The sequence below is a fragment of the Hemibagrus wyckioides genome, linkage group LG17 (assembly GCF_019097595.1).
Source record: "Hemibagrus wyckioides isolate EC202008001 linkage group LG17, SWU_Hwy_1.0, whole genome shotgun sequence".
Classification (NCBI taxonomy): Eukaryota; Metazoa; Chordata; class Actinopteri; order Siluriformes; family Bagridae; genus Hemibagrus; species Hemibagrus wyckioides.
The window spans coordinates 22,737,840-22,762,475 of record NC_080726.1 but is presented as its reverse complement, the minus strand read 5'-3'; the positions used below and the strand labels follow the sequence as shown (position 1 = coordinate 22,762,475).

Here is a 24,636-nt window from a genome sequence, read left to right as displayed (position 1 = left end):
AACTAGAGTATGGGTTAACACTGTGGGTTTAACTCGTTTAATTATTTGATTAAATTGAATTAATTATTTAATTACTTTATTTATTTATTTATTTATTTATTTATTTATTTATTTATTTATTTTTACTGTACTTTTTTGCCCTATCAGCTACAGTAAGGGTTAACACTGTGGGTTTAAGTAATTTATTTATTTTATTTATTTATTTATTTATTTATTTATTTTTTTTCTGTACCTCTTTACCCTATAAACTACAATAAGTGTTAACACTGTAAACACTGTGTTTGTCATTTATTTATTTATTTATTTATTTATTTATTTATTTATTTATTTATTACCATACTTTTTTACCCTATAAACTGCAGTAACCAGTACACTGTAGGTTTAAGTAATTTAAATTATTTATTTATTTATTTATTTATTTATTTTTACCATTTTTTAATTTTTTTTACCGTATCAACTACAGTAAGGGTTAATACTGTGATTTATTTTATTTTATTTTATTTTGTTTTGTTTGTTTATTTATATATTTATTACCATACCCATTTAACGTAGCCCTATAAGCAAAGGTTTTATTTTATATCTGTAATATAATTTATATGTTTGGAAAAAAAGCACAGCTGGTCACTAAAAAAAATTAAAACACCAAGGTAGATTTCATTCATTTCCAACAGCATCATATCCCAAACAAAAAAAAATGTATGTTCCCCTCATCACTTATTTTATAACAGCAATAAATATTTGTTTGTTTGTTTTTTGAGTCGAAAGTCGAATCTTTTTTGCTTGAATGTTAAATAAACTTTCCTTATAAAAGCTGCCCATATTGGTAGACTTAAGTTATGTCACCTGTACAGTGGTGTGCTGATATAGAAAATGAATCATTACCGTCTGACCAATCAGATTGCTGAATTCCTTGTGATGTAAGTGACAGAGCCATGAATATGTATGTTTTTGTGTGTGTCTGCTGTAGGTAGGACGAGCCTACATGGCAAGGCGTCTCTGCAGATCGATCAGGTGCGCTCGGAGGACCAGGGCTGGTACGAGTGCAGGGTTCTCATGCTGGAACAACAGTACGACACCTTCCACAACGGCAGCTGGGTCCATCTCACAGTCAACGGTTAGTTACACACCAGACATCTGCAACCTCCAGAGATCTTTAACAGTCTAGAGAAAACGAATGCAAAGCACTTTGCTTCCTTGCTTCCTCTGCTCATGTCCATTTAGCAAACTAATGCTGCAGGAATGAATGAGCTTTTTTTTTTTTATGCCTAATGATCTTGTCAGTGATTCATCCAGCTGAAATATATCCGAAATGGTTTAGCAAAATGGAGTGTGTGTGTGTGTGTGTGAAATGTACAGCTTCAGTCTTGTTGTATTTGACTGATTACATCGCCCGGTATTTTCTCCCAGTGGACATATCCAAGCTCATGTTTAATATGCAGGCGTGGTTTTTTTTTGGCAGGTTTGCAACAGAGATTGTTTGAAAATAGAATGACTGATTGGACAAATCCGGTTCTGGCGCTCATGCCGAGGGTTCGCAAGCCGGACTGCAAAACAAAAACGAAAGACGCCTGTTTACGTTTCCTCATGCGCCGCCTTTTTTAGGCATGAGGAGACCGCTAGGATCCTTCGGGGAACCGAATAACGTGAAATCGATTCCAAAGGAGCAGTCAGGGAGCAGAAGAGACCGAACTCGCTCACTCATTGTTGGAAATAAGCCGTGCGCTGTGGCGCGCCTTTACTATTTTTATCAGATCAGAGTTTTCTAGGATGTTGCCTCAAGCTTGCTTGATGTGCTGCCTTGTTCTGTTTCGGAGATTTGATGAGCTCAGTTGGTGTGTGTGTGTGTGTGTGTGTAGGCATAGTATATGAGTGTGTATTGGGTGGAAGGTTTATTACTACCATCTTGAGAGGCGTATACACACCAGGAGCCAATAGGCATTTCTTTATACAGTATACTCTCTGTTTATAATGGACAAGATAAAAGATTAATCAACTTCATTTCATATTCCTCAATGAATCAGCGGTGTATGAAGCTGGGAAATGGAGGACTGACGAAGTGTAACGCTTTTCTTTTGCTGCTTAGCCCTTATTCAAACCATGAAGAAGAATTATACTGCAATAATGCACTTGTACGTAATATGTTATAAGTCAAAAATCACAGTTTTGAGCATTTATGACGAAGCGCCAGAAATACTAGAATATTCTAAACATTTAAATAAATGAGTACACTGGGGGGAAACAGGGAATATATATTCAGGCAGATTTCAGAAAACGTATTAGACGTAGTTTACATATTTGTGATGATTTCATCACTTGTACTATATACATACACTGCTAGGTGAAGTGAATAAGACTGATCTCCTCATCATGGCACCTGTTAGTGGGTGGGATATATTAGGCAGCAAGTCAACATTTTGTCCTCAAAGTCGGTGTGTTAGAAGCAGGAAAAATGGACAAGCATAAGATTGTGATGGCTAGACCACTGGATCAGAGCATCTCCAAAACTGCAGCTCTTGTGGGGTGTTCCCGGTCTGCAGTGATCAGTATCTTTTAAATCAGTTTATGTGGAGTGTTTGCCATTCAAGTCTCTGTCTAAGCTGAAGAAATGATAGGATACTAGATGAAGAAGAAGCACACTAATATAAATATTAGAAATGAAACCCCACAGAATTAAGCAATCAAGAGCGCTTTGGAATGATGTTAGACATGGTGAAGCTATTTATTTGAATGACCGTGCTGAACAAGATAACCGCCTGGCCTTGTGTAGTATGTAATATTAACCCTTGGATCAGCGAAGCAGTGGATCGCATGCCATGTCTGAGCGAATGTGTGAGTGTGGGATGCTCTGTGATGGACTGGTGATGACCCATCCATGGTATATTCCCCCCAGTTCTGCTCTCAACACCTCAATCACTGAACTTCAGTAAGATAGACTTCTTATAGTTATAGTCATGATATAACTGAGCTTCCTGGTTATAAAATTATTAATGAGGATACCCAGATGAGGATAGGTTCTTTTTTAAGCCTCTCGAGGTTTCTTCCTTGTGTTAGAAGCTGCTGAGACAGAAGAATTTCCATCATAGGATCAATCAAGTCTATTTATCAATCTATCTGTCTATTTCAAATACACTATATTGCCAAAAATTTTGGGACACACCTCTAAATCATTGAATTCAGGTGTTATTTTTCAGGGGTTGGGCAAGGTTCCTTAGTTCCAGTGAAAGGAACTCTTAATGCTTCAGCATACCAAGACATTTTCATGCTTTGTGGGAACATTTTGGGGATGACCCCTTCCTGTTCCAACATGACTGCACACCAGTGCACAAAGCAAGGTCCATAAAGACATGGATGAGAGAGTTTGGTGTGGAGGAACTTGACTGTCCTCACCTCTTGGGATGAATTAGAGCGGAGACTGCGAACCAGACCTTCTCGTCCAACATCAGTGCCTGACCTCACAAATGTGCTTCTAGAGTAATGGTCAAAAATTCCAAAGCCTTCCCAGAAGAGTTGAAGCTGTTATAGCTGTAAAGGGCGGGACAACTCCAGATTACATTCATGTGCATGTAAAGGCAGGCGTCCCAAAACTTTTGGCAATATAGTCTATCTATCTATCTATCTATCTATCTATCTATCTATCTATCTATCTATCTATCTATCTATCTATCTATCTATCTATCTATCTTATCTAAGATCCCCCTAAATGTTAATTCTTTGTAAATCAAATTTAAATTCAAATTCTAGATAGATAGATAGATAGATAGATAGATAGATAGATAGATAGATAGATAGATAGATAGATACTTTATTCATCCCAAAGGGTTCTATTTGTCACATAGACAATTATACACAGTACAACGCGGATGAAATGCTTTTTAGGACTCTTATGAAAATAGTGGCAAAATAAAAATAGTCAAAAAATGGAATTTAAAAAGAAAAGAAAAGAAAATTGAATGGAAATAAAGTGCAAGCCCAATAGTACTTCAAATAATAAGTTATTATTTTGCTATTATAATGCAGCCCTATATTCAAAGAACACAGTGTTCAAGATATATTAGAGCAAAAAACATTACCCACACCAGAGGGTTAACATGATGAAGAATTCTGTACATACTAGTGATATTTTCCCTATGTCCACCATCTAGAAACCCATTAAGCCGTCTCTGAAATTGGGCCACACTACTGTCAGGTAAACACGAAAATATTTCCCCCAGCAGACTTTCCCAAATGTATTCCAGTGGTCCGAAGTCAACAAAAAGCTCATCCTCCTGCCTGATTCATTTCAACTCCTATTCAATTCTCCTAGAAATATCACGCCCATCCCTTCCACAGAGAGCGTTTGCATTTTATTAGATGATGAATTTAATGCGATCCATTAAGACAATATATAAACTATCACGCTTCATGACTCTGTAATCATTGCCTGAAGGTCAATTTTAAAAAGCCCTCTGTCGCATATTAATACTATCACACAGGCGCTATAGGCTTTGAGTACGTTCTGATTAATTTCGGCACGTTTTGTGTTCAAACTGCGACAGGAAGCATTGGCGTATATCATTCATTAATTTTACATGTAGGAGCTGCAGTAAAAAAATGAGAAATGAGATAATGAGCTGGGCATTTGGTCTCAGTGTGTACTGTTCAGGTGTGGAGTTGGAATTTATTGGGCTTATTTATATCAGCTAATTCATTTCTATGCACTGTGTCCAGCTGATTATCACAAGCTTCAGAGAGAAATAGACAGAAAACTTCCAGTCTCTTCCTGCCTCAGACTCTTCTGTTTCATGTGATATCACGCTGCTATATTTGGTACTTGTGTCTGTGCTTCATTTATACTGATAACTAACTTGCAGCAAATCCTCATGGTCATAGATATGTTAGCTAGCTACGTTATGAGACGGTTGTCTCGTCATTATCCACTTGAGCTGATGTTGACGTCCCTTCCTCTAATAACAAACGTTTCCTCTCCTCCTCTTGACACGTTTACCCACCCAGAGGTAAAATTTAGCTTTTAGAAATCTTTTAGGCACTCTCCAGTCTAAGGAGAATGATCATGTTATAAGTTATGCACCAGGCACCTTATTAGGAACGCCTTAAGAACATGTTCGGAATGGGGGAATAAAATATGATTACAGCGACTTGAGGTCAGTGGACAGCCTGCTTCAAGTCGACATGTTAACTCAAAAAATATTCACTTAATACAACGCAAAAGCGTCTAAGAATGCACACACGTTTTGGAGGACGGGTTACAACAGCAGAAAAGCCTGATGCGGATCAGGTTCCACTCACGTCATCCAAGAACGGAAATCTCAGGTTACAGTGGGCACAGGATCACTCTTTCCAATCTTCAGCTGTCTGTTTTCAAAGTCAGTGACTTCTGATGTTTGACGTGAATGCTACTTAAAGCTCTTCACCATGTATCTGCATGATTTTTTGCATTGATTTAATTCCATGAATTCTCTCATTGCCATGGCCCGGCTTCGATTCCCTCTCAATGCTGGTCCCAAACCTGGATAAAATGAGAGGGTCGCTTCAGGAAGGGCATCCGTAAATGTGTAAAACCTGTGCCAAATCAAAACATACGGACCAAATGATCTCCTGAGGCTACCCTGAACATGGATCAGTCGAAAGAACAACATTTAATTGCTAGAATTACTTACCATTAAAGTTCCTATTAAAGTGGCCATTGAGAATATATATATATATATATATATATATATATATATATATATATATATATATATATATATATATATATATATACATACATATATATGTGTGTGTGTGTGTGTGTGTTTAACTGTAATCAGTAGTTTGGGTGACATCTACCTTATCAGCTGTTGTGCTTTTGTTTATTCGCTTTTGAAGTGATGTGAGTAATTTTAGCCATCTTCCACCACCGCTTCTGTTTACATCGTCCAGCGAAGCCGGAAATTCGAGCCTGAATATGGTGACCACAACAGAGAATTACGTGACTGAAGCGCTAGGATTTGTGAGGCTCTATTGTCTCGTTCTCTGCATTTCGTTCTGACGTTGCTGGCTGTATCTGATTGCTGAGCTGTGCTCGTTCATCACGAGGCTTAGCAGCTCTCTGTATTTCGTTCCTCTGCTGTCAGATGCTGAGGTGCCATCCACAGGAACATTATAATTAGCGGCGAGCTGTCAGCTCTTAGTATGCGCTCGATATTTGTTCACTAAAAATATGCACGCCAACCAAGGCTCATGAATATTCCAGACTCTAAACACTGACCCCAGCAAGGGTACCTTGGGCTTACAGTACCTGCTTGTTTACACACTATAGGTGTTGGTGCAGTGCACAGAGTTGTGATGCTCCACTGTTTAGGGTTGAAGGGTAGCTTGTGTGTGTGTGTGTGTGTGTTTAGCATTTGTGTTTGGCATTGAGTGAAGGAGTCCTTTGTGTTTCATCCTGTTAAATGTCACCTGCACAGCTGCAGCAGGTGACAAAGGCAGGAACATATGTATGTATGCTAATGGTTTCCTCTCTGCTGCTGCTGCTGCTTTTTCAGCCTCCACCTTGTTTGCATTATTGGTCAGTGTGCTAGGTTACGTGCTCCTGTTATGTCCTATCACAATTCATTTACACACACACACACACCCTCCCTCATGTGCAGTGCTCTGCGCACTTCACCTGGCTTTCATGTACACGCGAGTGCTCACATATGCAAGGACACACGATTTACCATGCACATTTGCCCTTCACCTTTAAATGGTTTATAAAATCACAGTAGCACTTAGCGCTCATTCTGAAGGAATATGGTTATTTATGTTACGAGGCCATTTAAAAACCATGCATGCAATGTGATTTCTGTGACCTTACTCAGCTTTTGCTACGCTAGTGCTGCTGCATTGCACCTAAATGCCACAAAGCCTACTTGAAATTCATCATATTTGTAGGAATTCAAGCAAACGCTACAAGAGAAAAATATGCAGCGTCTGAGCTCGAGACTGGGACCGAACATAGGGATACCTGCTAACATTCTGTGCGTGGGATGCTGATATATATCTCATTATTATCTCAATCATTTCAATAATTTTGATCTGAAAATGAATTCCGTCATTCACAAAAGGATGCTTTCTTCCAGCTCACATAACCAGATGCTTTTGGAACACTAGTGTGGTTCATCTGGTTTGATAAAAAAAAAATCCATATCAGATTAAATCCATTAGATTCCTATGTGATGTTGACATAAGGTGTGAAAATGAGTACCAGCATTACGACTATTGTTAAGTCTGAATCAGCAATATATAACAATGATGGCCATTTTTCTCTCCTGAAAATGAAATTCGATCAAGAAATATGTGACTTATACAACAGCCACACATGAACATAATGCTTACAAATAGGAACACACACATTCATGCTTCAGCCTTAAATCCTGGCGGCAAGACACTCAGAGAACAGAGCAAATTCAGGAGAAGAACACACATGAGGTTATTTACTGGTGCTCACGCCACTTGATACAGTCAGTAAGTAACATTAAAACTTAAAAAACAACCATTACTGCAGATTTACAGCTCACTCGCTGCTTATCCTGCTGAGCTTCAGCTTTGCTCCACTCACAGCCACATATGAGCTCATCTCAACACTCAGAGAGAGAGAGAGAGAGAGAGAGAGAGAGAGAGAGAGAGAAACATAAATAGGATGTAAAATACAGCTGCATCAACCGTCACCCTTTTTGGCTCCTCCCACAAATCACATCTTCCTGCTGCAGCCTCTTGCTAAACTGCAACCAGCTTTATACACTGCTGCCCAGTGTCTTCGATTCTCCCTTTCCTGGGACAATTACCCCCTCCAGACCCCCACCCATTTTTCTGTTCAATGCATTAAATCAGGGAAGTGAAGCAAAGGACTTCCACACAAAGCTTGGTATATATAAACTTGACAAAGGTCACTGTTCTGACCACTAGATTGGATCCATGCTCCCTTTTTGTGTGTGTGTGTGTCGGGGGGGGGTTATTCAGCAGAATTATTAGGCACAAACCTTTGATAGTATTCCACCAACCTTTTTAGTCTTGAGCTTCAGACAGGCCACAGTTGACAAGTGGCCTGCACTGACTGACCCATGTCCGGCATGGTGCAAGTTAGCATTAAGGCTCATGCATCAGCTGATATTTGTGGCAAAACACACATTATTTACATTTGAATGCCTGGCCAATACAAAAACAACCCAGGGGTTATAAGGGGTGACGTGTAAGAATTTCATTGTGGCTCTTTGGAACCATCAACTGGGTCACAGTTCTACTTTCCTGGCTCATCTAATATAACCTGTAAGTAATAAAGGCAATGGACGCCACACCTTGACCTCCCCGAACTTATCCAGTACTGGAATACCCAGAGCACCTGGTCCATCTCCATATGCAGACTGCCACATCTTAATTGCCCTGCTTCTTGGCACCCCAACAGGCCTCGTTCTGGTTCTTGAGGGATTAGTGTGGCATTCTGTTGAAGAGAGGGCAGACAAAAATGTTTGCAAAAGTGTAGAAGGTCATCAACACGATATCATGACATACCAGTGCTGGTGCCTGTTTGGTGAACCCCCTGTCAAGTGGTTGTCCTGTTGAGCTCACAAATATAGACAGGTGGGCCACTAACATCTGGATTGCTGGGATTGACCCAGTCACATGCTGAGGCCGTACAAAAACAAACCTGGGCTGTTATTCTTGCCAGTGTGAGGGCCTAATATGGCTCAGGGGAGGAGGTTCAGTTCACTGCTCAGACTCAGACAGAGAACAGAGGGAATCTGTAGGTTGTGGAATACAGGTGTGCCATATCAACCATCACCTTTTTGGCTTGTTTTCCACAATCACACCCTCCTGACATTAATGCTAAACCTCTAGCGGTTAATAGTTTGTGAAATTGTAACAGCAGTTTGATTCCCACTTTCTCCCTGTGCTTTAGGGTTTCCTCATGGTACTCTGTTTTTTTCCCCCCAAGTCCTAAAACGTATGTGGCATCTGTAAATTGTCCTTAGTATGTGATTCAGTGTGTCTATAATAGCACCCTGTGGTGGACCAGCACCCTGTCCAAGGTGTCCCCTGCCTTGGTGTCCCCAAGTCCCCTAGGATAGGCTTAAATCTCCCTGGGATATCTGTGGTGGATTAGTGGTTCAGAATTTGAATGGCATTCTGCAAATATTATTTCCACCACACAACATGGGTCAGCTTCATTGAGTAAATTTTTTTAATTGAGCACAGTTCAATTTCCAGAAAATGTCTCTCATAATTCCTGTATGTTCTGTACATAGGTATGTTTGCAGGTTTTCGTTCCAACCAAGCAGAAGCTATTCATCCTATTTTAGCCCTACCAAATCCCAGGTAGTTGTCGATCCAAAACTGCATCACACACATTCTGCCAATGTTTATTACGGGCTGTTGCATCTCTTGACAGTTGAGTTCCCTTGTGAAACACTGACACTGGTACTAAATTAGTATTCAGTCTGTTCCACTCTTGTCCAAAAGCCTCTTTGTCAGGGCAGGTGCTGTCTGGCTCCCATGGAAGCTGAAAGGCCCGACAGTGTCAGTTTCCTGTGGTGGTGTATTAACACTCTTGTGTGGGTCCTATGTAGGCAGCAGTTTTCTTCCTGCCATGGGTGAGAGAGAGGATGTCTGTCTGTCTGCACTTGCTCTGCAGGTGTCAGATGGGCAGATGTAGCTGTGCTCTGAACAGTAGCAGTTCTGTAGGAGAATGACTACACACACACACACACACACACACTCCTACACACCCTCCTTATCAGGGCTTCATTGCAGAGGCCCAGCATCCTCCTGCCATTAAGAGTTAATGCCATGTGTAAATCTGCCAGGTGTAGGAGACAGCGTGAGAGTGACGATGGTTCTTATAAATTTATTAGAGGCTGGACACACGAAGCTTTGATCCTCAGGAAAGACATTGGCTTGCATTTTGAAGGATTACATGCGCTTTGTATACTGCGCTGAAAATGTACTTATTAGTGAAATATACATGAGGTATTACAGTTTGAATTTATTAATGACAGCCTTTGCCCTAAGTGCACATGTTCTCCCTGCGCTTCAGGGGTTTCCTCTGGGTACTCTGGTGTTCTCCCCGGTACAATGACGTGTTGTAAGCATCTCTAAATTGTCTGTATTGTGTGAATGGGTGTGTGTGTGTGTGTGATTGTGCCTCCTGTAATGGGTTGGTACCCCGTCCATGGTGTCCCCTTCCTTGAGCCCCAAGTTCTTTGGGATAGACTCCAGACTCCCAGTGACCATGTGTAGAATAAGTGCTATAGAAAATAGACAAATGCCAAACTTAAAGTTCTTAGTTAGATTTAATGTTTAGAGCATGATAAATTTGGTCCTGTTACTGCGTACTATACAGCAGCTGGTTGAATAAATAATAAAAGTATTAGCCCTTCGGAATTATTGGCACCCTTCATGAGAATGAGTGCTTGTTAAGCTTACACCTCATGGCAAGTGACAGCTTTTGTGACGCTTCACATGTTCTCTCTGTGTCTATGTGGATTTCCTGCTGATTCTTTGGTTTAAATCTGTAACATAGATTCAAAAGTGCGGCCATGTGCAATACCTTGAGTTTGGCTGCCATTTCCACTTGTTTCCAGGACTCCAAATCCATGTATTACAAAGACCATTCAGTATACTACACTATATTGCCAAAAGTTTTGAGACGTCTGCTTTTACATGCACATGAATTTAATATGGATTTGGCATGCCTGTTGTAGCTATAACAGCTTCAACTCTTCTAAAAGATGGGAATTTTTGACCATTCCTCTAGAAGCACATTTGTGAGGTCAGTCACTGATGTTGGACGAGAAGGCCTGGATTGCAGTCTCCACTCTAATTCATCCCAAAGGTGTTCTATGGGGTTGCAGGCCAGTCAAGTTCCTCCACACCAAACTCTCTCATCCATGTCTTTATGGTCCTTGCTTTGTCCACTGGTGTGCAGTAATGTTGGAACAGGAAGGGGTCATCATATATATATATATAGTGATCCTGACTCCTTCTTCTGTCTGATACATCCTGATGCCATATTTCTAGTTGGAGTTCTCATCGCTTAGAGGCTGCTTGCTACTAAGGATAGCCCCACATGGACAGACTAGAGATACATGAGATTGTAGGTGGATCACTACAACTTATAAAGCATGGCGATGGTTTTGAACTGCAATTGCCATGAAGAGTTTTGTGTTCAAGTCTCCATCGGTGAACATCACCAAAATAAACCTCATCAAACAGATTTTTGACCATATAGTACATGGTTGTAGAAAGGAAATGATTTTTAATCACACTGGATGTCACTTAAAAGAGGATGGGTTTCCATTTTAAGACTTCTTCCTCTAAAGGTTTCTTCCTCATAACTCCATAAAGGGAGGTTTTCCTCACCAACGTCACATTTGTCATGTTTATTAGGGATGAATGAATAACTTCTCATTTATGTCCTGAATGTATTCTGCTTTGTCACAGTGTCCATTGATAAAGGCTTTATACAAAAGCTTTATACGTAGTCATTTTTAGAAACTGGACAGTTACGAAAGCTGTATAAAAATATTGCAGAACATAGTGTGACTCACTGAATCCTAATTATTCTTTGGATTTTTTTTGTTTTGTTTTCCCCTCAGCGCCCCCTACATTCATGGATGTGCCACCGCAGTATGTGGAAGCCAGGGAGGGAGGCAGCATCACACTGAGCTGCACAGCCTTCGGCAACCCCAAGCCTGTGGTCACCTGGCTGCGAGAGGGCGAGCAGCTAGCCACCAACAAAAAATACACGGTAACGTCTGCTCAGCGTTCACCGATTGATTAAACTGATGTGATGGAATCTCCCTTGCATGAGGAATTTCACCCAGTATCTGAGAAGTAGGAACCAGAACACATATACTGGTTTGGTGTAACACCTCATTACAAAACACGGTCCCCGAGCTGTGGTAATAAAGCAATTGTACTCTCGTGCTTTGAAAGGAAAGAATTAATGCTTAAAAAAGCGTCGTGTGGGCCGAGCTGACAGACCGAGGCGCACAATTGCGTGGAATGAGTCTAGAACATTGACAAGACGAGAGAGAAGGGTGTGAGAATAGCTTGTGCTGGATATGACAGAAACATTCAGGCAGTCTGGCTCCAGCAGGCTTCGTCTGGCAACACATCAGAGCAGCACCAATGCTGAAAGACGGAGACAGAGAGGGGAAAAAAATATCTAAAGCAGGCAGACTGTACTTCTCTTGTCTTGTCCCACACCCATTATACTCAATTATTGTTGTTTTGGCATTGTGAATGTTCCGATCCTGCTGAACTATCAGTATTTACATTTCTTCTGTTGGAAGATGCTTTTATCCTAAGTGAATTATATTAACCTGTTTAACCTGCAAGCATTTCAGGGATAAGGGCTTGGATTTTGGTGATGCTGGGCGTTCAATCACTAGCTAAGAGAGGTAACCACTAGACACTTATTACTGATCTGCATCTGCTGCTGCACGTGTACCATTCTTCTTCTTCTTCTTCTTCTTCTTCTTCTTCTTATCCTTCTTCTTGGATGGATGGGTATTATGTGTTGGAATGGGATTCTATCTAGAGTTTATACGCTTTTAAAAGTGTTATAAATCTATGATGAATAGTATTCCCACAGTAATTACCACAGTGAAATTGTATTATCATTTTTTTAAACAATTACTAATATACGCTATGTGGCCTTTTGATTTTAAACAGCTGAGAAAGATTTTTATATTTATATTTTGTTATTAATCCAATTTTGGAATATAGATTAGTTTTTAAATGGATTGACTTGGATATCACAAAATTGCTAAATTGATTATAAATGATTACACTATATTGTCAAAAGTTTTGGAACATCTGCCTTTCCATGCACATGAATGTAATATGGAGTTGGCCCGCCCTTTGCAGCTATAACAGCTTCAACTCTTCTGGGAAAGCTTTCCACAAGGTTTAGGAGTGTGTTTATGGGAATTTTTGACCATTCCTCTAGAAGCGCATTTGTGAGGTCAGGCACTGATGTTGGACGAAAAGGTCTGGCTCACAGTCTCCACTCTAATTCATCCCAAAGGTGTTCTATGGGGTTGAGGTCAGGACTCTGTGCAGGCCAATCAAGTTCCTCCACACCAAACTCACTCATCCATGTCTTTATGGACCTTGCTTTGTGCACTGGTGTGCAGTCATGTTGGAACAGGAAGGGGTCATCCCCAAACTGTTCCCACAAAGTTGGGAGCATGAAATTGTCCAAAATGTCTTGGTATGAAGCTGAAGCATTAAGAGTTCCTTTCACTGGAACTAAGGGGCCGAGCCCAACTCCTGAAAAACAACACCTGAATTCAGTGACTTTGAGGGGTGTCCCAAAACTTTTGGCAATATAGTGTATAATAGTTTTGTGTATGTTGTGCAAACTGTAGCAACAGAACTGGAGAGCACTCATGCTAGAGAAAACAAAAGCTGACTTTTTTTTGGTCTTGGTCTTCATCATATGGGGTTAATCGTAACTAGATTTTTCATAGAAGCAAAGGCATAGACTGCCATACTTAATACTAGAACAAAAAACTTCAGCATTAAACAGAAATTTTTATATATTTTCTATATAAATAAAGGCTTTTCACACCAGCTTTTGTTAACCCTGGGGTTAGCCTCAAGATAACAATAAATCGGGATACCTTTTATGATGACACGGGGCTTCACTAGTTCATGTGTGAAAAATCAGTGTCTCATTTGTTTGGTATAAACATGGATGCTTGTGATTTGTAACACTGTTGTCTCGAGCACGGGGGAATGAACTGAGCCGCTAAACATCTCCATGTGTGTGGTGCAAATCAGGCCAGAAGCATGGATCGAGGATCCACAGTTACTAAGCTACATGTGACGACCAGGCTACGGCCCTGCGCTGTTTGCTTTCAAGAGCTAGTGCAAGAGCACTACAAATTCCTGAGCAACAGCTTTGGAGATTTGCTTTGGCTTTGTCCTAAACAGAGACACAGTTAAAGAGAGACACAGCTGGCTGCTCCTGTGCGCTGGATTTCATGCGACAATCAAGCGTAGATGCAATCAAGTGTATATTTTATTTATTTCCCTGCTTACAATCTGACCCAGACTGTAGGTTTTCACTTTTAACGTCATTCCCACTTCCAGCAAAGCAGTGTGTCATGACCTCACCTTTAAGAAGAGTGGCGAGACGGTCACTGGATTTTGCGCCCTCTGTTCTGGCTGCCATGGCCGGAAGCCTGAGAAAGGCAGGAATGCAAAGACGGAGCAGACAGGCTAAAGAGCAGGAAGAAGGGGATCTTGTCTCAGAGAGGCAGACTATTTCATTCCCCAGAGATCCTGTGCTCATATTCTCCTTCCTCAGCCGCCTACTTGCTGTGCTGTAACGTGCGTGTATTCAGTCTATTCAGTCGCAGCGGCATTTATAGTTTATTACTCACTCTCGTCTGGGGCTTGAGTGCAGTTGGTCAGACAGTGACACAGCACCGATGGAGTAGTAAAACCACTGATTTTTGTGCAGATCCGCTGGCAGAATATTAATATACACTCGAATATACACGGATGAATAGGATGAATAAGTGTATTATTCCATTACATCGTCATGTCTGGCGTCTCCTCTGTCTAAACACGCTCGTCAAGATTCTTACACAGCGATCAAACCTTAAAGAGCCCTATGCTCATAAAGTATCTTAAAACTATAAATGCGGCATAACAAAATATTGACTAAATTTAATTGTATGTCAAAATACTAATAATTATTTTTTGCAGTACAAGTACTGGACAATAAACTTGAATTAAGTTTATTGGGTGTAGTGTTTAGCCCGCTTCCCTCACATCCCCAGGGTTCAGGGTACAATTCCCACCCCTGCAGGATTCCCATGTGCTCCTTGTGCTTTAGAGGTTTCCTCTGGGTTCTGTGGTTTCTTTTCCCACTCCGAGGACAGGCTAGGCTGATAGGCGGCTCCAAATTCTCCACAGTGTGAGAGTCTGTGTGCCCTGTGATTGGGCCAGCACACTGTCCAGTGTATCACCTTTTCTTTTTAAAGTTGAGATCATTGTTATACAACTTCCTGCTACTTGGACAAATGAAATGTCTGCATCAGACAATCATCTGTGTCCCATGTATCTGTGTCCCATGTGTCCCTATCCATTTCCTTAAACCTGCATGTAACTCTAGAATTCGTTGTTGACCCTTTCCTTCCTCTTAATTCAAGTAATCTTTGCAAAAATCCTTCAGAGTTCATGAGATTTTTGTGAATAGGTTTCAAGGAGGGAAATAAAGTGCAACTAAAGCATCCTTTAGTGCAACTCTTATGGGATGCTCACTATGATCTCTGTGCTCTGACGCTTCTGGGAAATTCAGCCTTGATGAGTTAAATGCCAGAGATATGAATTCTCTCAGTTTTCAAAACAAACTCACAAGTGAGTATAAGATACAGACACAGTGATAATCCGGCAATTACACGGATCAGAAATGACCGAGTGAGTTTAGTGTAGTCTGCATTTCAAAACAAATGTTCTCTTCCATTTAGAGACGAGAAACTGCTGCTTCTGACATTGTTTGTACTGTAGTCTGTGGTTTTTACTGGAATTTGGTACTGAAAGAAACGTGATAGCATGAAATCCTGTGCTCCAGACCTGATTTGAAGAAAGTGGGGTCAGGACATATGGAGTTAGAACAGATATATCATGGAGAATGGGCAAAGATTGGCCAAGCAATGTGACAAAGTTATAACAGATATATTAGAGGAAAAAAACAGGGAAAAAGGGGGAGTTGCCATATCCATACCTGGACCAGTTCCCACTTAGAATATGGGCTTATTAATTACAATTTTCCTTTTCCCTGCTGTGTATTATGTATCATACACTGATCAGGTATAACATTGTGAGCAGTAAGAGGTGAAGTGAATAACACTCATGATCTCCTCATCATGGCACCTGTTAGTGGGTGGGATATATCAGACAGCAAGTGAACATTTTGTCCTCAAAGTTGATGTGTTAGAAGCAGGAAAAATGCTCAAGCATAAGGATTTCAGGGGCTAAACCACTGGATCAGAGCATCTCCAAAACTGCAGCTCTCGTGGGGTGTTCCTGGTGGTCAGTACCTATCAGAAGTGTCCTGTAAGTTGCGAGGTGGGGCCTCCAGGGGATCTGCAGCTAACATCTTGGTGCCAGATACCACAGCACACCTTCAGGGATCTAGTGGAGTCCATGCCTCAATAGGTCAGGGCTGTTTTGGCAGCAAAAGGGGGACCAACACAATATTAGGCTGGTGGTCATAATGTTATGCCTGATCAGTGTATGTGTGTTTTATCATCTTCCATGGGTACCAACACAGGCGGAACAGAGCTCTTTGGATGCACAGAATGTCATTTGAGTCGGTTAATCCCAATCAATCTTTGCTTGACCATGTGCATCCCTTCCTAGACACAATTTACTCCCCTTCTAAAGGCTACCCATCTCTAGCATGTTAATGCTCCGTGTCACAAAGCAAAAGTCATCTCAAGGTTTCATGAACATGACGATAAGATCAGTGGTCTTCAGTTTCCTTCCCAGTGACCAGACTGTATTCTAATGGATTCAATTTTTATTTTAATTCAATTCTTATTCTGAAGAATTGAGGCCCCACCCAGTGTTAGTATAGTGCTCTGAATAAAGTACTTCATGAATGTGTGTCTTTGAGAGAGAGAGAGAGAGAGAGAGAGAGTTGATTGATTCAAGTGGAAGAAAGTGCAGGTAGCAGTTTGTTAATGAAACACTGGACACTCCAAAACACAGAACACAAAGGAAAATGGATGTATGACACAGAAAGTTTTAAATAGACACATAAATAGGTAAGAAAGATCTATCTATCTATCTATCTATCTATCTATCTATCTATCTATCTACCTACCCACCCACCCTCCCACCCACCCACCTATCTATCTATCTAAGGTGCTCGGGATACTTTGCCAGAACTGGAATGGTTGCTGTCCATGGTTCTGAACCATCACTCATCTCGGTGGTACCTGAACATCACATGGAATTTTAATTTATTTTATGCTTATTTTTGTAGATCGTTGATCATGATCTTTTTTGGTTATCTTTTTTCTACACCTTGTTTTGTTTCTATGATCTATTTAGATACCATGATGCAATGATCTGTCACAATCTGTACATGCTGTGTGACCTGCTTTGTGCAGGAACAGAACTCAAAGCTTTAGGAAATTTAGAACGCCGTGTATGTAAGTTGGAACAAATTGATTCATTTGTTTTTCACTGTACTGGTTAGTGTCACAGTGGATCCACAACCTGGATAGGACACCGGTCCATCACAGGGAACCACACACACACATTTACACACTTATTCACTGTGTCAGCAGTCAGGCTTGAGAAGTTATAACAGTATTATGCATATTTAATTACATACGTAATCATTTCTTTCCTGTGTCTTGGGGTTTTCTGGCTTGTAGCGTCCACTTAATTGGATTATTGGATTATTGATAATAGGCCATTCTGGTTGATATGGTGTTTATCAGTCCAACAAAATGATACTCTGTTTAATTTGTGATTCTGTCGTGTTCTTTATGTCACTGTGTAGGTGAGTGATGGCAGTTTGACAGTGCAGGCCATCGCACGGGAGGACAGAGGAGCGTACAGCTGCCGTGCTCACAGTGACCAGGGAGAAGCACTTCACACCACACGCCTGCTCGTGCAAGGTGAGGAAGCTTTCAAATATCCAGAATATCCTGAATGGTCTTTAACATTGTACCATGATAACTTTTGACATCAAGGATATCACTGTCCAGCTAAATGATCCTGTGAGAACAGTAGAACATTCCAGAATGTACATGAATACATGCAATTTTTTACGTTTCTCAAAAGTTTGTAGGTTTACTTAAGCTAAGTTTGTACTTCAACTTAATGAAGAGCTGCACTGTTAAAGTACAGACATTTTATGACTAAAAATGTCTATGTATTTTGGACCAGGCTGGACAATTGCTAAGCAAGCTGAAGCCCCAGTATCCTCTCTACTCCCATATTTTGGTTGCCTGGATGTTAAATAGCTAGCCTAAAAGGAAGTTGTTAATGGGATGTAATAAAGTATAGTGAGCTGATTAAGTGACCAAGAGGCACAAAAAAAGCTTGTAAATGTATGGTGAGGGGACAGTCGCATTGCTACAGTCCGTATCCTCTCCTGATAGACTTCAGGCTTTCCACTTATCTTATCTTATCTTATCTTATCTTATCTTATCTTATCTTATCTTATCTTATCTTATCTTATCTTATCTTATGCCTACAAAACTAGCATGCATGTTCCCTTGTTGTTTTGCGGAGTACATACTCTATATTGCCAAAAGGTTTGGGACATCCCTCTAAATCATTGAATTCAGGTGTTGTTTTTCAGGGGTTGGGCTCGGACCCTTAGTTCCAGTGAAAGGAACTCTTAATGCTTCAGCTTCATACCAAGACATTTTGGACAATTTCATGGTCCCAACTTTGTGGGAACAGTTTGGGGATGACCCCTTCCTGTTCCAACATGACGGCACACCAGTGACCAAAGCATGGTGTGGAGGAACTTCTCACACTGCACTTCTAGAGGAATGGCCAAAATTCTCATAAACACACTCCTAAACCTTGTGGAAAGCCTATCAGAAGAGTTGAAGCTGTTATAGCTGCAAAGGGCGGGACAACTCCATATTACATTCATGTGCGTGTAAAGGCAGATGTCCCAAAACTTTTGGCAATATAGTGTAAATTAGATTTTATTAAATCACAAATACAATTCCTGAGATTTATGACCACAAGACATATGAGCTACACAACAACACATTCATAGAGGACTACCCTGTTGAATTTCAAAGAGTTTTTAACCTCAGGAGATGTATGTTGTCAAATAAAGAATTAATAAAAAGGTAATAAATAAGAGTCATAATATTTCAAAGAAAAAAAAGTGACGGTGTTTGTAATGAACAGAGCAGCTCATGAGAGTAAGATATGGAGTATGGTGTTTGTGTGTGTGTGTTGATGTTGAAGCCTGTACGACTCCAGAGAATGATGAAGTGCCTGCATTTATTAGCCCTGCTCTGTGTACGCAATCACAGCAAACACCATCAGTCTGCATGTCACTGCCTTTGCTCCTTTCACCGCAGACGGATTTACGGCTGCAGGACACAGGCATCACACACAACTGTGTGTCCAACATAAACAAACTTGAGACTTCATGTGAAGTCTCAGGCACTTTACTATAATATAACGCGCCATACAGCAGCGGAGGTGTTGCTGAGAAGGAGAAATGCTGCCTTTCCAGATAGATTCCAGCCATGTGGAGTCAGAGAGAATGCTGGCCTGAGTTGTGCCAAGTCAATATTGCTGGCCCAGGGCTTGTTTTCTTCTTAAACTGGTGATATTGTTTATACAAAAAAGCAATATTCGCTTCTGACCTCGAGGGAAACACCACAGAAACGTCTTCGTTGATAACACTACAGGAGCCTGTCCTCAATAAAGCACTGTGAGAATATTATTATTATTGGTATTATTATTATTATTATTATTGTTATTATTATTATTATTATTGGATCAGATATTAGAGAAAATATTGGATCCCATAGCAAAGATTTCAGCTGGAAAAAAGAGATCTATTTTTGAAAGCTATTTATGAAATTTCAAGCACATTAAATGTTTTGGGACATCCACCTTTACACGCACATGAATGTAATATGGAGTTGTCCCGCCCTTTGCAGCTATAACAGCTTCAACTCTTCTGGGAAGGCTTTCCACAAGGTTTAGGAGTGTGTTTATGGGAATTTCTGACCATTCCTCTAGAAGTGCATTTGTGAAGTCAGGCACTGATGTTGGACGAGAAGGCCTGGCTCACAGTCTCCACTTTAATTCATCCCAAAGGTGTTCTATGGGGTGGAGGTCAGGACTCTGTGCAGGCCAGTCAAGTTCCTCCACACCAAACTCACTCATCCATGTCTTTATGGACCTTGCTTTGTGCACTGGTGTGCAGTCATGTTGGAACAGGAAGGGGTCATCCCCAAAACCTACTGATGACTTTGTAGTACAGAGACTTGCGACTTGAACATATGGGTCGATTAGATTAGATTAGTTTAGATTCGAATACATTAGAATAAACTGATATAAATTTTGCATGTTGTCATTTAATACAGTGTGTTTTGCTTCTCCTAGGTCCTCCATATATTGTGGCACCCCCTGAAAACATCACCGTAAACATTTCTCAGAACGCGCTCTTCACCTGCCAAGCAGAGGCGTATCCCGGCAACCTGACATATACCTGGTTTTGGGAGGAGGACAATGTCTACTTCAAGAAGTATAGTCACCATCTTGTGCCATGTCATGTGAGATTGTATATAAACCAATCAGGCATAACACTGTGAGCAGTGAGAGGTGAAGTGAATAACACTGATGATCTCCTCATCATGGCACCTGTTAGTGGGTGGGATATATTAGGCAGCAAGTCAACATCTTGTCCTCAAAGTTGATGTGTTAGAAGCTGGAAAAATGGACAAGCGTAAGGATTTGAGCGACTTTGATGAAGGACCAAATTGTGATGGCTAGACCACTGGATCAGAGCATCTCCAAAACTGCAGCTCTTGTGGGGTGTTCCCGGTCTGCAGTGGTCAGTATCTATCAAGAGTTTCCTTTAAGTCCTGTAAGTTGCAAGGTGGGGCCTCTTGGTGCCAGATACCACAGCACAGCATTCAGGGATCTAGTGGAGTCCATGCCTTGACGCTGTTTTGGCAGCAAAAGGAGGGCCAACACAGTATTATGCAGGTGGTCATAATGTTGTGCCTGGTTGGTGTATGTATGTGCGTATTGGAGCATGTTTAGTTTAGGATTTGCATCGAATTATAGACATTCTGAATCTCAGGCTGGATTTCTGCAGCTTTGTTGCTTTGGCATGTAGAAGCTGACCCTGCAGGTTTTCTCAGGACAGCATGCTTGTGTCATCACATGCCTAAATAACACATGCTGATAGTCTCCTAAAAAGAAATATATTTTTTTTCCTCAAACGAAAAAGCTGAAAATAACTTACACTTAATCCAGCTACGCAAAACCTTTCTTTAGATGTGCCTTTTTTTCACTGAATAACTGTAAGGCTATTTTTGGTGTCTCTGTAGACTAAAAAATGGTCACCATGGGCATATCCCAGGACTGTAACTGTAACTAGTTTCTCACTGTGTTTCCTGGATTAACCCTGACATCCTGCTGTCCCTTGAGCGAGGTCTTTCTGGCCCTAACTGTGTGTGTGTGTGTGTGTGTCTGTGTGTGTGTGTGCACACTGCAAAAAAATTGCATCTTGCATTCCAAGATATGTTAACTTGCTAAGATGTCGTCTTTTGCACTGTGTGTGTGTGTATGTGTGTGTGTGTGTGTGTGTGTATGCGTGAGCTCATTCACACACACCCAGGTGACATCAGTACACTAAAATAGCACCACAGAGCAAAAATACACACCTATCCGAGAAATGTACAGAGATCAGACTAAAAAGATGAGTCGTATTTTTTTTGTATTTTAAGGAAAATAAGCAATAATAAGTGGGAGTGTGAATGCGAGTACGTGAAGAGGAATCGCTTAAACAGGATTCATCTCATTCGCACGTTTTGGGGTCAATGTAGCGGCAGTAGCTTTTAAAGAACGTTTGTAGTAAATTGTATTTGTAAGAGAGAGAGGTCTTAATGGTGATTACATTTTAATTGTACTCCGGTATTTATACACTGATTTACATTCTGCTCTGATTGCTAGTGAGCAATACTTTAAGAAAAACCCGTGTAATAGTCTCCTGTGAAATCTAGGTATTCGGTTTAAATACACTATATAGCCAAAAGTTTCTGGACATCTGATCGTCACACAATATTTCTGTTGCTACAAGAACAGAAACGCAAAATTGTTCAGGATGTCTTTATATGCTGGAGGTTCAAGTGGTTAAAGCTCTGGGTGGTTTGATTGAGGTTCAAGCCCCAGCACCACCAAGTTCCACTGCTGGGCAATTGAGCAAGGCTCTTAACCCTTCCTGTTCCAGAGGTGATGTATCATAGCTACCCCTGTGCTCTGACCCTAAGCTCGGATATGCGAAGAGAAGAATTCCACTGTGCTGTAATGTGTGTGTAGCGATAATAAAGGTCCTCAGTTCTTCTTCTTACACTTTCCCTTCACTGGAGCTAAGAGGCCTAAACCTGTTCCAGCACGACAATGCCGCTGTGGAATTCCTTCCGCTTCCTCCATGTGGAAAAAATCCAGCACTGAACACTGACCTCACTCCAACTTTAGGATGAACTGGAACACTGACTGCACCCCAGATCTTCTCATCCAATATCCAGTACCTGATCTTACTAATGCTCTTGTAGTTGAATGAGCACAAATCCCCAACATTTAGTGGAAGGCTTTTCCCTAAAGAGAAGAGGTTCTTTCAAGAAAGGTGTCAGAATACACAGTGCATCACAGTTTGTTGCAAATGGGGCTTCATAGCTGCAGACCAGTCAGGGTGCCCATGCTGACCCCTGTGCACCATCAAAAGCGCCAATCAGAGCATCAGAACTGGACCATGGAGCAATGGATGAAGGTGGCCTGATCTGATGAATCATGTTTTCTTTTACATCACGAGGATGGACGGGTGTGTGCGCGTCGGAACACATGGCACCAGGATGCACTATGGCAAGCCGGCGGAGGCAGTGTCATGCTTTAGGCAATGTTCTGCTGGAAATCCTCGGGTCCTGCCATCCATGTGGCTGTTACTTTGACACGTACCACCTACCCAAGCATTGTTGCAGACCATGTACACCCTTTCATGGAAACGGTATTCCCTGATGGCTGTGGCCTCTTTCAGCAGAATAATTACCCAGATCTAAATTCAATCAAGCATCTGTGGGATGTGCAACTTACAGGACTTTCTGCTAACATCTTAGTGGCAGATACCACAGCACACCTTCAGGGATCTAGTGGAGTCCATGCCTCGATAGGTCAGGGCCATTTTGGCAGCAAAAGGGGGACCGACACAATATTAGGCGGGTGGTCATGATGTTATGCCTGATCAGAGTATATTAGAGCACAGTGAAATGCTTTCTTCACATATCCCATCTTTAGTGGTTGTGGTCAGAGCGCAGGGTCAGCCATCATGCAGCCTCCCCTGGACCAGAGAGGGTTAAGGGGCTTGCTCAGGGGCCCAACAGTGGCAGCTTGACAGTGCTGGGGCTTGAACCCTGATTAACAACCCAGAGCTTTAAGCACTTGAGCCACCACTGCCCCACTAAAGGACAGAGGGGTGGAACAAATGCCTCTTTATCTAGGACCATTTTGAAGCGTTCATTGAAAAGAAATCAACCCAGTCAGTGAGGCTGTTTGAATCCAAGTTTAATGGTTCTTTTTAGAATTATTAGGGGTTCTTTATTATTATTATTATTATTATTATTATTATTATTATTATTATTATTATTATTAGATACAGATTTAGACAAGAAAATTTGCATATTTGATTTGGTGCAGGTTTTACCCCAGATGCCCTTGTTATCTACATACAGATAAAATTCCGCACTGATTTCAGTTGACGTAATCTCTGAATTATACAACTGTTTAATATAAAAGTTCATTGCTCTCCAAGAGTTCTACCTAGAACCATTTTTTTGGGGGGAAAGGGCTTTATTGGCTAAGTACAGAACCTTAGAGGTCTATGTAAGTGTAATATGAAATGTTGAGGATCTCTTCTCTAAATAAAATGCAAAAAATAAAAAAATTACGGTGGCCGAGAAGTGCAAAACACAATAACAAATCAGAAAACACAAGGAGAATTCAAACTAGGCGGAAAAGGTAGGTATAGTTTGTGAACGGAATTCTTCCCTCTGATTGGAAGAGACATCTGTCACTCAGGATATACAGGAAGTCCAGCAGGCTGCAGCAGTAGAAAGATTTATTTTGCTTACAGATTTGTTTACGGATTTGTTATTTTGCTTACGGGTTTGTTTTTGGATTTGTTATTATGTTTACAGATTTTTTTCATATATGTTTTCAGATTTGTTATTTTGTTTACAGATTTGTTTTTGGAGATTTGTTATTTTGTTTCCGGATTTGTTTTCGAATTTGTTATTTTCTTTAAGGATTTGTTTACGTATTTGTTTTTGGATTTGTTATTTTGTTTACAGATTTGTTCTTTTCGGATTTGTTTATGGATTTGGATTTTTAGTTTTTTTATTTGTTTATGGCTTTGTTTACGGATTTGTTATTTTGTTTACATATTTTTTTTCTGATTTGTTATTTTGTTTACAGGTTTGTTATGTTGTTTACAGATTTGCTGTTTTGTTTACAGATTTGTTATTCTGTTTACAGATTTGCTATTTTGTTTACAGATTTGTTATTTTGTTTACAGATTTGTTATTTTGTTTTCGGATTTGTTTTTAGATTTGTTGACGGATTTGTTATTTTGTTTACGGATTTGTTATTTTGTTTACAGATTTGTTATTTTGTTTACAGATTTGTTATTTTGTTTTCGGATTTGTTTTTAGATTTGTTGACGGATTTGTTATTTTGTTTTGCACTTCTCAGCCACCGTAAAAAATGATCAGAAATCTCATTATAACATAAATCATTTAGCTCTAATGTCAGAGTGTGTAGTTTTGATTTAGAAATCAATAAAGAAGAGGAAGAGGAAGCTCTTTTGACCAAAACAGC

General features: G+C 40.6%; 1 protein-coding gene across 9 annotated transcripts in view; it reads left to right on the top strand.

Annotated features, from left to right (window-relative positions):
* igsf9ba (immunoglobulin superfamily, member 9Ba) overlaps positions 1–24,636 on the top strand; it is a 77,948-nt gene that overhangs the window by 26,402 nt on the left and 26,910 nt on the right. For all 9 annotated transcript variants that reach the window (XR_009207038.1, XM_058414570.1, XM_058414565.1 and 6 more), the window contains exons 3-6: positions 968–1,114; positions 11,613–11,764; positions 17,552–17,669; positions 20,143–20,284. Coding sequence is in view for 8 of the 9 variants with exons in the window: in XM_058414565.1 (XP_058270548.1) it covers positions 968–1,114; positions 11,613–11,764; positions 17,552–17,669; positions 20,143–20,284 (559 nt within the window). In the remaining variant the exon portion in view is untranslated. The remainder of the gene's footprint in view (positions 1–967; positions 1,115–11,612; positions 11,765–17,551; positions 17,670–20,142; positions 20,285–24,636) is intronic.